Here is a 15,156-nt window from a genome sequence, read left to right as displayed (position 1 = left end):
AAGGAGATAAACTGGTGAGGAAATTATTAAGACCAATGGAAACAAACCAGGGACAGAGAGCAAGAAATGCCTGTAAAGAACTTAAAAGCCTCAGGAGCTGGTCGTTTCTGTGTTCCTCGGAAGAAGTTGGTCCTCCCTGACAAGTAAATTCCAGCATCAACTATAATTTGTTGCACTTTCTCAGGTCTGCATAGAAATTTTGATCAGTAACAATGCTGCCAACAGCTAAAATTATTTGAAAATTTAGATGCCCCATACTCTTTTGATCCAATGTCACCGGTGTGGTCAATGAAGTTAAGATCCCTTGGAACAGAAGAAAGGACATGAATCAGGTCTGCAACAGGGAGAAAACATTGATCTCCATTAATTAATAAGGATAATCACACAATGATGACTTGCTGGAATAATTAATGAAGCACCCAAGCAGATTTCTGTAAAAGATAAATAGTTTTTGTGGAGAACCAGAATAAGCATGATATATTCTAGCATTCAAGGGTGATGTATAACAGAATTTGTAATCATGAACATCATTTGGCATAGGCTCTATAACAGACCTATAACACTTTAACAGATATAAGTATAGCAGCAGCACAAGTTTTAGCATGTGCATTACTAATAATCAATAAATAAGGGGAGCCTCAATCTATTATTAATTATACTGAGAGTACAACTTTCAATGAAAAATAAGACTGACAGTGTGCCTAATAGGCAATTGGAATTATATGAAATGTGTATGGTTGACTCATGACTGGGTGTGCAGCTCTTCCAAGTTCTAAGTATTTATTTGCTATCAGTCAGCACAATCAAGCAGAACTTACATTTCCATTCGATGTAATAGCTACTAGAAGACTACTTGCAATGTTCATATAATAAAAGGAAGAAGACAACCAATTGTCATTCTTTTGTAACCTAGATTGGACCAGCTAATCCAACCAATTAGAAACCCCCCATGTGCCACATTCCAAGACCATAACGTGAAATTTGTGCAGGAAAAAGAGAAGATTTTTTTCCCTAATGTAGAGATGCATAGATGCCAGTGTTGCCCTACCATCCTGTGTGACGAGGGGGTAGTCTGCGGCATTGAGCGTGAGGAACCAGTCCCAATCAGCGTGGAGCCGGAGCAGCACGGCCGCAGCGCGGAGCGTGCCGGCGAGCCCGGAGGACCCCACGGGCGTCCCGGCGGTGGGTTTGCCGACAATAGCAACGTTCTCGAATGCTCCCACAGCGGGCGCGGCGGCGGCGACCCCGGCAGCGAGGCTCAGGCGCTCGTCGTCGGGCGCGTCGGCGGAGAGGTGGAGCACGTACCGGTTGCGCGGGTGGTAGACCGCGAGGAGGAGCCTAAGGAGGCGGCGCCCGTCGCCGCGCGCGCCGGTTAGGAGGTACGCGAGGCAGGGCGGCGCGTCGGGCCCGCGGCGGACGGCAGCAGCGGCAGCCGCGGTGTAAGGCAGGGCGACGCTCGGGAGGCGGAGGCGCGGCGCGGAGAGGAAGAGGAGGATGAGCGAGATGAGGAAGGAGACGGACGCCAGCGCGAGGAAGAGGACCCGCCGCCACCGCTCGCCGGGGAGCCAGCCCCCTCTCGCGGCCCCCATTCCCATGCCTATGGAGGGTAGCGGGGGCGGGAGAGGAACGAGGCGTAGGATTAATTGCGCTTCAGAACGAGGCTATGGCGTGGCGGATCGGCTCGCCGGCGGTGAGTCGCCGGAGGGTTAGATGCGGCGGCGCGACGTGGAGGATGGAGCATCGCAACTTTGTCTTGTTTGTGCGAGTGGGCGGAGTTCTCGGGGAGCGTGTGGAAGGTGGGCCCTGGGCCTGATCTAGTTTCCAAATAGAAAAAAGAGAAGAGATAAATTTATATTATATTTCTTGATTTTTGTCATTTTGTCCTCTTCTTTTTTTTTGTGTGCGGCTTCCTTTTCTTTTGCTTTTGTTCGTTGTCTGTTTTTTGTGTGTGTGTCATTCGTTGTCTGTTTTCTTTTTTTTTTGTTTTTTTTTCACTCCGGACTCCAATACTGTGCGTACCTTTTTGTGTCCGTTTTTTATATTTATATAATACATATCGTGCGTTCCTTTTTTCCGGCTCCGCCCGTCCTGTCATTACTGTCTCTTTATTTGTTTTTTCCCAAAGTATCTCATTTTTATTATAAAGATAAATAATACGGATGTTTGAACTTCTTACTCTTCATCACTAATAATAAACAAATATTTGCTTCACTAAATTATTGATGTAGTTTTAATTAGTGATAACATTTATTTTTGTTAGCCCTATATTAATTGATGGCTCGATTAATCAAACCATGAACTGAAATCTTAAGTAGTTTAAATCTAATCTAAGTAAAATTATACGCATGTACCACTGTAATTCTTGACAAGGGCCGCAATATGCAAATTTTAGAGCGGGTAAACCAATCCTTTGATGGGGTGACAATTCATTTCTTGCCGACTTTAATAAAAAATTAAAAATAGATTTTATGAATCCTCAAATAATGTTATAGAACTCGACATTTAACTTTACCGGATAGTATGAAAATTAAAGTCATGATATATTTAGAATTAAATATTTATGTGCCTTACAATGGAAAAAAATATTAACGTTGTATTTTAATTCGATAAACTTCATTTCATTTTTTCTCATCTCTCTCTAAGTACCTACACAGTGGAGAAATTCTTTTGTCCCACTTTTTTCTACTTTGACCTAGACTTATGACCCATACTCATACGGGTTAGAATAACTCGTATCTAGAGATGATGGATATGGGACCCGATTCCAACACGTATTGGGCCGCGCCCTCTGTATCTCGTATCTGGCCTGGATTCATGACCCGAGCTAACAATTCACGTTTAGCGATGACATGAAGTCTAATTCCTATAAGTATTGGGTTTCGTTGCAACGCACGGGCATATTTGCTAGTTCTAACTTAAAAAGGAAAAAGTCAATTTCAGCTCCTTAGCTGTTGCACAAGCTCAAGTCTAATTTATCAACTTTTAAAACAGTATGATATAGGTCCCGAATGATTTTGAAAATACTTTTGACTGATTTGGCGCCACATTAGTTATCCTACATAGCGACATGTCAACCATGATGGAGGTAATAGGACTTTCACAATAACTTTATCAAACAATTATAAAATGATTTTTTAAAATATTCAAATATTTTTTGGAATTAAAATACGTCTAAAAATACTAAAATCTAATTTAATATTAGAAAATCATAGATAATTTTCAGAAAAAAAGAACCAGTTTCAATTTTTCTAGAATCATCCTCTATGTTTTGTTCCCTGCTTAGAATTATTTAAATTTTATGAAACAGGGACAAATATGAAACGAATGACGCAGGACAAGAAAAATCCTTGCAGAGCACAGTGTGAATCACTGCCGGTAAACAATTGTACCAAAGGGTAAACCCTAAAAAAATTCATATGTAGTTTGGTAGTTTGAATGCCCCACAATAAATTCTACCAAAGAGAATGCCCCGTAACAAATTTCATTGGCAATTTGATAAAATCATTTATTAATTCGGTAAATAATTCTAAAAATTGCAATGTTATCGATATACATACACTAAATAACATAATAAATCTTAGTTTCAAATATTAAGTTGAAAACTTGGACAAATTACAATATAAATAATTCAAGATATAAACATAGAAGAGATGATAGATTTGTAGTCGATAGAAAACTACGATATGAGAATTGGATATTATTAATTGTTGGTTTCCATAATGCGACAGCTATATATATTATGTGAACTTGATCGGTGAAAAAGAAGTAGAGACTTTTCCCTACAAGCCATTATAAAAGTTTCTAATTCCTTCTCTGCCACAGAAATTTTGGCTCCCCCTCCTCAGTCCCTCGCGCAAAGTTTTTCTGGTCCCGTGTGCCACTTCCGTGAGGTTAGAGCATGACGGCCGGTAATGGAGGGATACAATGACCCTTTTGCCCCTGTGTCCACTTAAGTCCCACGAAAGACACCACAGTCTCCAACTCCTCATTTCTCGTCTCTCTCTCGAGCTCCTCTCTCTCTCTCAAAACCCTAGCCGAAGGAACCAAGGCGGCGGCAAGAAGAGGCGGCGGTGACCAAGCAGATCTGCACACGTGAGGAGGGGGTCTCATGGGGTAGGGATCAAGAGGTTGACCCACTGGATCCAAGGCCGCGTGCAGCAGGGGCCTTGGTTGAGGGTGACCGCGAGATCCAGGGAGTCGCCATGGTGGAGCCGGAGGTGCGCCCGACGTGGCTTTCAGATGGGTAAGCTGTTGTCTTCTTCTTCTCTTGTTGTCCTCCATTGTCATGCACTTAGCCTAATTGTAGGTGCTTAGTTTGTTGCCGTAGATCTGCCTTAATCGATGGGTGTTCATATGTAGGATGGACCCCAAAATGAGCTACAGATTATAAATAAGGATCGTTGCAATAAATTCTTGATGTCGTTGGTTTAGCATAAGCACGGTTGTAGATGCTGACACAACAAATTTGAAGGATTTGGTCGAAGACATTGTGGATAAGTACCCTTGTGGTTATGGTGACATTGTTGACATGTTCTACTACTGTGGTGAAACCAAGTCCAACATCAAAGTCAGCAGTGACCATGATTTAGTTGCTATGTTTTCCAAAAATGCTAGTGCCAAGACCTGCTTGTTGACCTTTGCTTACCATCCTATGGGTACTGATACACCAATCATTCCACTATGGCATGATTTAGCTGAAATGCCTAACTCCTCTATGCAAGTCTGTAACCTAGCTGAGCCTACACCAGCACCAACCCAAACACAAGCTTCCACTCAAACACAAGCTTCCTCTCAAACGGCAACAACCACTGATGATGACAACTACCTAAACAATCCTGAGCCACAGAATGAGCACGTGGGTGTGGATGAGGAGGGCATGTACCTAGAATTAGAGCCACGGACCAAGGGTATTGATGCATTTGAGGAGGATGTACCTGTTTCTGACTCTGAATGGGAATCTGATTCTGATGATGATGACTATGAGGAGGACGAGACATATGAAATGGTCAAAGATAAAGTTCCACTTAGTAATCCTAAAATAGTGTATGACAAAAATGACCCACCAATGATAGTAGGCAGCATCTATGAAAATATGTCTTGTTTTAAGTTGGCTTTGGCTACACATGCAATCAGAAATGAGTTTGAGTTTAACATAGAGAAGAGTGATCCAGGGAGGTACAGGGTCTACTACAGTGCCAAAATTGATGGATGTAGGTGGAGGATTCTTGCATCTACAACTGCAGACAAGACAATAGTGAAGGTAACTCTTGCCATCTTTCCTTTTTTTATTGATTTACTTATAATTGGTGTGACATATTTGCAGGTGAAGAAGAACCCATATCCTCATGAGTGTCAGAGCATAAGAAGAGGTGGTAAAGTGAAGTGTGCAACCAAGTTTTGGGTTTATGAAAACGTGAAGGACTGGGTATTTGAGAATCCCAGGGTGTCAGCTATGGAGCTATAGAAGAGGATCAAGGATAAATTCAAGGTGGTTGTGCCTTACAAGAGAGTATATAATGGTAAGGAACTAGCTCATAGCCAATTATTTGGAGATTGGAAGTCCAGTTTTGACAATCTGTATAGGTTCAAGTTGCAAATTGAGGAATCTTGTCCAGGTAGCTTTGTAGTTATTGATCATCATACCATTAATAACAAGATTAGGTTCAATAGACTGTTCTTTGCCATGAAGCCATGTATTGATGGGTTTCTTCAAGGCTGTAGGCCATACTTGTCAGTTGATAGTACATTTCTCATGGGCAAGTTTAGAGGTCAACTATGTGTAGCCTGTGTAGTAGATGGGCACAACTGGATGTATCTAGTTGCAGTTGGAGTCATAGATTCAGAAACAAATGAGAATTGGATATGGTTCATGGAGAGACTGAGAGATGCTATAGGGAGTTCACCAGGTCTATCCTTCTGTACTGATTGTGGTCAAGCAGTGATGGCCGGTGTGAGTGAGGTATTTCCTAATGCAGAGCACAGAGAGTGTATGTGGCATCTTGTTCAAAATTTTAAGAAAAGGTTCCATGGACAGGTGTTTGATGATCATTTGTGGACATCATCTTACAGTTGGAACTCATACCTTTTTTAGAAAGACTGGTCAGCAATGGCAGCAGCTAAGCCAACAGCTATGGTTTATCTACAGCAGAACCATAAGAAGCTATGGACCAGAAGTCAATTTGGAGTCACATGTAACATAGACTATGTCACAAATAATTTAGCTAAGAGCTTCAACAACTGGATCAAAGGTGAAAAAGGCCGGCATTTGGATGACTTGCTTGATACAATTAGACAGAAGTTATTAATCAAATGGAACCACATAAGGAAGATTGCAAGGCAGATGCAGGGCAAGATACTTCCACACATTGTGGACAAGCTGAAGGAGCAAAGCAGGAACCTAGATATTGATGTCATAACTAGCGGCGATGGCATTGCAGAGTTGTGTGCAAGAGGAGGATCAAGCTTCAGATTTGTTGTGAATTTGGACCAAAGGACTTGCACTTGTAGGGCTTGACAGGTTTTAGGCCTACCATGTAAGCATGCACTGGCCTATATCACTAGCATAAGAGGAGAGAAAATTGAAGACCATGTGGACAACTACTACTCAGTGCAGAAGTTTAGGTCAGCTTATGAGGGTATCATCCCTACCATTCCTAATAAGTACATGTAGCCCAAATCTGATCATGGCTTCTTCATGCATCCACCTCTTCTCAAATCAACTGCTGGTAGAAGGAGGCAGACAAGGTTCAGAGGAGGTGCTGAAGGTGGCAACAAAGGCAATAAAGGCAGGCACCAGTGCCCTATTTGCCATGAATATGGGCATCACTGGTACACTTGTAAAGATGGAGATCCTGCAGACATTGCAACAATGCTTGTTGATAGGTGAGATTCTTTGTTTTAGATTTTTGTGTTGGGTTGTATGTGACATACTTAGCAGCTATGACACTTTGTATTTATCTATTGCAGGGGACCACCTAAAAGGAAGAAGAAAAAGGCAACCCCAGCCTCAACTGAAACAAGCATTGTTCCTGTTCCTACCAGAATGGTGTTCCCTGATTTGCCCCCTGGTACAACTACCACAACTGAAGCAGCTACTGGAAATAAGAGGAAAGCAACAACAGTAGGTTCTAAGAAATCAAAGAGTTCATCCTCTGCCTCAGCAGCTTCAATCAGGTAGGCTCATTTTCTTGACATTTTCCTTGTACTACAGCTATGACATATACCAAACACTTGTAAATATACGACACTATAAATTTTGAAGGTTTGGATTCTCCATACCGTTTTTTGCAACACCCTAGTTGTTCCCTGAAACCCCACTCAAGTTTTCGGTAAATCCTAAGCAATATATATATCAATGTGGTGTCATGTCATATGATTGTACCTGATCAAGGCTGCCATCAGCCACCTGCTGCAGCTGTGAGTCGTCACCGGAGCCCGTCCTCCTGCCAGCATGCTTCCTCTGAACTACCTACTGCAGTAGCTGCTGCTGCGCCCTCCGGGTCTTCTCCTCCTCCTTGGCCTACAGCGCCTTGAAGACCTCGACGACGGTGATGAGGTGGTACGCCTGGCCAAGCACCAGCGTGTCGCGGGGCTTGAGCAGCTTCACCCGCGTGACGCGCGCAGCGCCGTGATGCATGTGCTGCTGCTCCCCCTGCCGCTGCTGCTGGGAGGAGGAGAAGACCCGGAGGGCGCAGCAGCAGCTGCTGCAGCAGGTAGTTCAGACGAAGCACGCCGGCGGGAGGACGGGCTCCGGTGATGACTCGCAGCCGTAGTAGATGGCTGATGGCATCCTTGATCAGGTACTGCTTTTACTCCTAAGCAAACCAAGGCACTAACTAATTTATAATGCCATAGGGTTAGACACTACATTAAGCTTTCCATGTCACTGAAGAAAACCAATACGGAGGCTCATGTTCTTGACATTTTCCTTGTACTACAGGTTTATAAGTCAACTAACCCAATACTTTTTTTTGCTTTAGAAGATCTAGAACAGGCTCCAACCAGCCAGAAACTAGAAGCCTGCAGCCTGTGCCTTTGAGCATTGTGTTCCCTGCTAGCCTAGAGCCAGAACCTGAGCATGTCAACACTGCTGACGATATTAACACAACTGAGAACAAAGGGAGACCCAAGACAGCAGTGAATAAGAAAAGGAAGCTTGACAGTCCTGCTATGAATACAAGAGCCAAGGTATCTACAACTCCAGATAGTCCTGCTATGGGTACCAGAAGAAAAAGGAAGCTTGACATTTAGTTGTTGTCTGTGGGATGACTCAAAACTCTAGATATTTTGTAACTCATGTGATCTGTCTATTGACCATAACCTGCATTTTGTAAGACCAAAACAGTGGTCTGTGCATGACTAAAACAATGGTCTGGTCTATGTCATGACCAAAACAATGGTCTGGTCCATGTCATGACTGGTTTGTGAAATGCTGTTATGGTTTGTGAAATTTTCGTAACTGGTTTGTCAAATTTGTTGTTCTGGTTTCCGAATCTATGTAACTGGTTTGTCAAATTTGTGGCATCAAGGGCAAGTGGAAAATTCTGCTCCTGACGCCTGGACACAGGGGCAAAAAGGTCTTTCTATCCCTCCATTACTGGCCGTCATGCTCTAACCTCACGGAAGTGGCACACGGGACTAGAAAACTTTGCGCGAGGGACTGAGGAGGGGCAGCCAAAATTTCTGTGGCAGAGAAGGAATTAGAAACTTTTATAATGGCTTGTAGGGAAAAGTATCAAAGAAGTAATCTATAGTATTATACTGAAAAATATTGAAAATAATCATGTATATTTCTGACTGTGGAGGTGGTCATATGAAAGTTGTTTCTATTTTCTTATGTGAAATCTTCTGTTTTTCAAATTTACATAAGAAAGTGTTGTTTCTACTTTCTTATGTGAAATCTTCTGTTTTTCTAGAGTTAACATACTAATTTACATAAGAAAGTTCACTGAACATATGGTGCTGACGGTGATAGTGGCTATAACCGATAGCGATAAACAGGGCAGACCTATAGCATACCCTGCGCCCAGCGGATATATATTGTACTTGCTATAGGTCTATCCTGTCTATCACCGCCGGTTGTAGCCACTATCACTGCCGGTTATAGCCACGAATCGACAGTAAAAACTTATCTATAACTACCGGTTATCCACAAACCGGTAGTAAGTGACTGTTATGTAGCAGTGAACAAATCATGTCACAAAACCAGGGGAGTACTTATTATTATTAAGAGTGTATGTAAAGACCAGTGAAAATTAAAAGATGGAGATTGTTGTGTAAATGCTAACAACTAGCATTCTAAAATAAGCATGTCTAGGTCCATGATCCATCTACTTGCTTACGATGAACGGATGGAAATCATAGCAAGGACATAAACAGGAGCCTCATCGGATTCAGTTCCACCACCATACTTTGGAACGAAGAACTGGAAAGAGGCTTTGTGATCTGGCAGCCCATTCGAGGGGCACGTGCCTTCAGCTTGGAAGCAAGATCTCTCACAATGCCCGCGCTGGAGCTTGACATGCTTGAACTGCATGAAGTAGATGAGCTCGAGGTCGCATGTCGTGTTCCCTGTCGCTGGTGCCGAGGAGCTTATGGCTATGGCAGCCGGAGAGCGTATCCATACCACAAAGATGGCGTGGCCGAACGGTGTACTCGCCATGTTCAGTAGGAAGAGGTATAGTGGGCGCTGCCGCGGACAGTGGTGACGAAGTTGAAGCCATCGCGGAGGTAGACGCCAAAGGAAGCACCGTCACAGGCTTCGGCAGTGCAAGACCAGCCATGCGCCGCCGTGAGGTGCTTAATGAGCGTCGCTACGGGGCCGACGAAGCTGCAGGCGTTGCTGCCGGGGCAGTGGCAAGGCGCGTGCGGGCACTGCAGGAGGTGCTCCTCACGGGCGTGGTACGTAGGCCTTGTGTCACAGCCATAGGGCGCGTGCGGACATGGCCCGTGGATGGAGTTCACCACATCCTCCAGGGCGTGGCACCGTTGGTAGCCGTCGGGCATGGCAACATGGCACAGGTGGCACTTGCGGGCATTCTTGAGCCTGTTAGAGCACGACGAGCACAACGCATGCCCCACGGCGTACTGCAAATACATACCAAACTGTAACAATAAGCACACAACAAAAAAGGTCAATGAATCGCGGCGGCGCACACATGTCTAGGACCAAAGCGTCTTTGTACCTGGCATGGAAGATGGGCGGCTTCAGTGGGAGGAAGCAGATGCCACACCGCAGGACGCTCTCGTCTGCCACTGTCAGATCATAGACCATTGCTGAACCGGATGAAGCACCATTATTCTCAAGGACACCTCTTGGAAGAACCTCTGATCTTCCTTCTCCTGGGATGTGTTGCTTTGCTCATTCTGTAATCGTGTCAACGTGTATCAGCATATAGTTGCATTGATAGGCATAGTTTGTTTTTCATTTGAACACATGTCTATTTTGGTTAGCGTAGAATCGGATCAGGTACGGAGACTGCATGTTCTGTGGTCTGACCGCTTTATAGGGAGACTCCCCGCCATGGCCGCACGCCGTGCATGTCGCATGGGCTCCGGAAATAACGACGCACCGTGCAGCTGTGGACCGTGGCGGGGTGAGTGGGCATGAGCCCGTTGTGTACCCTTTATCAGTCAATGAAAAGCAACAAAAAGCGCTGCGCGTTGTGGCGTGAAAACTGTCTTCTGTTTTTACTCTCTCGTGTGTGTGTGTGTTCGTCTTGTTCGCGGTGACCGCGGCGACTGCGATCGCTGTGACCTCATCGGAGCCCGGTGGTTGAGATCACCGGCGTTCCAACAAGTGGTATCAGAGCTGGTTGATGTTCTACGGTGGGTCCGTTAGCCCACTGCGTGAACCACCGAAGAAGAAGTTCGTGATCCCGCGCAAGACACCGGAGAAGAAGATGGGCGACGGCGCATCAGGCAGCACGTCCGGCGGCGTCAAGGAGAGCTCGTTGATGTGACCAATGTTGACTCGCTCAAATTATCAGGAGTGGGCAATGTTGATGCAATGCAATTACGAGGCTCTGGAGATCTGGGAGGTGATTGATCCGGGGGTAAACCCCAAGCGCGCCCAAGATCTCCAAGCCATGAGCGCACTCCTGCACTCAGTGCCGAAGGAGATGTGGCAGACTCTTGGAAGCCGCAAGACGGTGAAGGAGGCGTGGGAGGTGGTGCAAACGATGCGCCTAGGTGCGGATCGTGTGAAGGACGTCAATGCCCAGAAGCTCATGAAGGAGTTCAAGAACATCCAGTTCAAGGATGGGGAGACGATCGACGACTTCGTCATGCGCATCACCAATCTCGCCGCCAACCTCAAGTCGCTAGGTGAGACGCTGGAGGACACGCGGATCGTAAAAAAGTTCCTACGTGTGGTGCCTCCTCGTTTCCACAGCGTGGTCGTCTCGATCGAGATGTTCCGTGATCTGAAAAAACTCACGGTGGAGGAGTTGATCGGGCATCTGCGGGCGGCTGAGGAGAGGTTCGACGAGAAGGTCGAGCAGATCACCGACAAGGCTGAGCGGTTGCTGTTGGCCGAAGAGGATTGGCTTGAGAAGCACAAACATCGCTTCCAGGCGGATCGCAAGGATGGCGGCGGCAGCGGGTCCAGTGGTGGTAGTACCGGGGCCACCAGCGGCAGTGCCGGTCACTGGAAGGCCAAGTCGGTGGCGCACTCTGATGGCAGCGGCTCGGGATCAGGCAGACTGACCTCTGAGGGCACGCCACGGCGGAAGGGGCGCTACCACAACTGCAATATCTATGGCCATTGGGCCGAGGATTGCAAGCGCCTGAAAAGAGAAAAGAAGAAGGAGGCCAAGCAGCCTGAGGCGAATGTAGACGTGCAGGGAGATCATGGGGCGGTGTTGCTGATGGCGGCGGTGGCCAGTGTCGAGCAGGCGTCCACTCAGGTCGTCCACTTGGCATAGAAGAACGTGGTGCCCATCGAGTGCCCTGACGAAGTGTGGGTGCTGGACACTAGAGCCAGCAACCATATGACGGGGACTCGATCGGCGCTACAGTACCTCGACGACAAAGCTCGAGGAACAGTGCGCTTCGGTGATGGCTCCCACGTCGAGATCCATGGCATTGGGTCCATGGTGATGCAAGGGCGTCATGAATAGCACAAGGTACTCACTGATGTGTATTATATTCCTAAGCTTAAGAGCAATATCATCAGTTTGGGTCAATTGGAGGAGAAAGGCTGTGAGGTTTCTCTGAAAAATGGGAGGCTAAATGTGCTTGATCCAGAGGGCACATTGTTGATATCAGCACCTAGAACAGGAAATAGGTTGTACACAATCAAATTGGGGCTTGTTAATCCAGTCTGTCTTATGATGAAACATGATGATGAAGCATGGCAGTGGCATGCTAGATTTGGCCATCTTAATTTCAGAGCCCTCAGGGATTTGGGCAGGAAGGAGATGGTGGTGGGGATGCCGACCGTGGAACATGTTGAGCAAGTGTGTGATGGGTGCACCCTAGGGAAACAACACCGCACACCTTTTCCACAAGTATCAAATTTCAGAGCTGGCACCGGCCTGGAATTAGTTCATGCTGATTTGTGTGGTCAGATAAGCCCAATTACACCAGGAGGTTGTTCATATTTTCTATTGGTTGTGGATGATTTCAGTAGGTACATGTGGGTTGAATTTCTTAAGACAAAAGATCAAGCACTTGACTACTTCAAGAAAATTAAGCTCAGGGCTGAAGTAGATCATGGAAGTAAACTGAAAGCCCTTAGAACAGATAGGGGAGGAGAGTTTGTGTCCAATCTATTCTCTGCCTTTTGTACTGAGTCAGGCATCAAGCATTACACAACTACTCCATATTCACCTCAGCAAAATGGAGTGGTTGAGCATCGAAATCAAACTGTGGTGGAGATGGCAAGGTGCATGATGAAGAGCATGTCTGTTCCTTCAAAATTTTGGGCAAAAGCTGTGGCAACTGCAGTATATGTCTTGAATAGATCACCCACGAGAAGCCTGAAGAACAAGACTCCTTTTGAGGCATGGCATGGCAAGAAACCAAATGTGGGTCACCTAAAAACATTTGGGTGTACTGCACACGTCAAGTTGATTGGTCCAAGACTGACAAAACTGATGGATAGGTCAAGGAAAATGGTGTTTTTGGGTTATGAATCTGGAACTAAAGGCTACAAGCTTTTTAATCCAAACACTAATAGATTGACAGTCAGCAGAGATGTATTGTTTGAAGAAAATATTCCCTAGGAGTGGAACAAGGCCATAGAAAACAGCCACAGCGATCCAGATACTTTCATTGTTCAGTATGAAGACACTAACCAAAATCCGACAATAGGTACAATGCAGGCAGATCCAAACAATGAAGGTTTTTTGGGTGATCCGAGCAGCATAGGTCAAGGTGCTGGTGACCATCAATTGTCACCAAATCCTATTAATACTCCACGAAGTGCATCTGCAGGTCAGAATCAAGCTGGTACACCATCAACTAATGCCTCTGAAGAAACTTGGGGAGCACCACTGAGATTTAGAAGTCTAAATGACTTGTTTGACTCCACTGAAATGATACACGATTTTGAATATAGTGGTGTGTGCATGCTGGCTGCTGATGAGCCAGTAAGTGTAGAGGAAGCCCTTGAACAAGATTGTTGGAAAAGGGCTATGCAAGATGAATTGGACTCCATTCTCGAGAACAAGACTTGGGAAGTTTCAGAACTGCCAAGGAATCACAAAGCCATTGGGCTAAAATGGGTTTTCAAGGTAAAAATAGATCCAGCTAGAAATGTGGTAAAACACAAGGCCAGGCTTGTGGCAAAAGGGTATGCTCAGATCTAGGGGGTGGATTATGATGAGGTTTTTGCTCCTATAGCAAGACTAGAGACTGTCAGGCTTTTGCTTGCTCTAGCTGCTCAAGGGGAGTGGGAGGTGCATCATATGGATGTCAAATCTGCCTTTCTAAATGGAGATCTCATGGAAGAAGTGTATGTACATCATCCACCAGGGTTTGCTAGCTCCAGTGCTGCAGGAAGAGTACTGAAATTGAAAAAGGCCTTGTATGGCCTAAAACAAGCACCGAGGGCCTAGAATTCTAGGCTTGATCAAGAGTTAGTGAAGCTTGGCTTCAGGAGAAGTGAGGAGGAGCATGCTATTTACAGGAGAGGAACAGGTGCATCTTTGTTGCTAGTTGGGGTGTATGTAGATGACCTCATTATCTGTGGGCCAAACAGTAAGAGTATTGTTGATTTCAAGCAACAGATGATGAACAGCTTCAACATGAGTGATCTAGGATTGTTGAGCTACTATCTTGGCATGGAAGTGAAACAACAACCAGGAGAAATCACCATCTGTCAAAGCTCACATGCAGAGAAAATTGTTGAAATCTGTGGTATGAAAGGGTGCAATCCAGTGGATACCCCAATGGAGCAGCATGTAAAGTTGCTACCTGGGAAACCTGAATCAGTGGTCAATGCAACAAAATTTAGAAGTGTGGTTGGGAGCCTGAGGTATTTGGTGAACACTAGACCTGACATTGCCTACTCTGTTGGGATGGTAAGTAGGTTCATGGAGTCACCTAATGCTGATCACTGGGCAGCCATCAAAAGAATCATCAGATATATTGCAGGCACAACTGGTTTCGGTTGTAAGTACACCAAAGGGGAAAATTTAGAACTGCTCGGCTATTCTGACAGTGATCATGCAGGAGACCTTGAGAAGAGAAAAAGTTCTACTGGAGTTGTTTTCTTCCTTGGTGGCAATCCAGTTACTTGGACATCACAAAAACAGAAGGTGGTCTCATTATCATCTTGTGAGTCTGAGTATATAGCTGCTGCAACTGGGGCTTGTCAGGGTGTTTGGTTGAGCAGGCTGTTGGTTGATCTGACTTGCGGTGCTGTGAAGAAATTCAAGCTTCATATTGACAGCAAGTCAGCACTAGAATTGAGCAAAAACCCAGTATACCATGAGAGGAGCAAGCATATAGACACTCGGTATCATTTTATCAGAGAGTGTGTTGCTGATGGTGCGGTGGATGTGAGTCACGGTGGGACTGATGACCAGCTAGCAGACATTCTGACGAAACCACTTGGAAGGATCAGGTTCGTGGAGATGAGGCAGCGGCTGGGAACAATCAGAGTTGATCACGATTAAGGGGGTGAAATGTTGCTTTGCTCATTCTGTAATC

General features: G+C 45.4%; 3 protein-coding genes across 3 annotated transcripts; 1 reads left to right on the top strand and 2 right to left on the bottom strand.

Moving 5' to 3' along the window:
- Positions 1-6: 6 nt before the first annotated feature.
- On the bottom strand, positions 7-1,815 carry LOC136531946 (beta-glucuronosyltransferase GlcAT14B-like). The gene is made up of 3 exons (XM_066524602.1): positions 1,049-1,815; positions 259-334; positions 7-186 (listed from the first exon to the last, which is right to left on the bottom strand). The coding sequence occupies exons 1-3, from the start codon at positions 1,593-1,595 to the stop codon at positions 27-29; spliced, it is 783 nt and encodes a 260-aa protein (XP_066380699.1). The 5' UTR covers positions 1,596-1,815; the 3' UTR covers positions 7-26.
- A 7,848-nt stretch (positions 1,816-9,663) lies between these two features.
- On the bottom strand, positions 9,664-10,273 carry LOC136531942 (putative E3 ubiquitin-protein ligase SINA-like 6). The gene is made up of 2 exons (XM_066524598.1): positions 10,169-10,273; positions 9,664-10,086 (listed from the first exon to the last, which is right to left on the bottom strand). The coding sequence occupies exons 1-2, from the start codon at positions 10,271-10,273 to the stop codon at positions 9,664-9,666; spliced, it is 528 nt and encodes a 175-aa protein (XP_066380695.1).
- A 724-nt stretch (positions 10,274-10,997) lies between these two features.
- On the top strand, positions 10,998-11,924 carry LOC136531941 (uncharacterized). Its single transcript, XM_066524597.1, has one exon. It carries the CDS (start codon positions 10,998-11,000, stop codon positions 11,922-11,924), a length of 927 nt encoding a protein of 308 aa, XP_066380694.1.
- Positions 11,925-15,156: the final 3,232 nt, after the last annotated feature.

Source organism: Miscanthus floridulus, unplaced genomic scaffold (genome assembly GCF_019320115.1).
Source record: "Miscanthus floridulus cultivar M001 unplaced genomic scaffold, ASM1932011v1 fs_484_1_2, whole genome shotgun sequence".
NCBI lineage: Eukaryota > Viridiplantae > Streptophyta > Magnoliopsida > Poales > Poaceae > Miscanthus > Miscanthus floridulus.
Note: the sequence above shows the minus strand (reverse complement) of the source record. Positions and strands in the feature narration are given on the sequence as shown.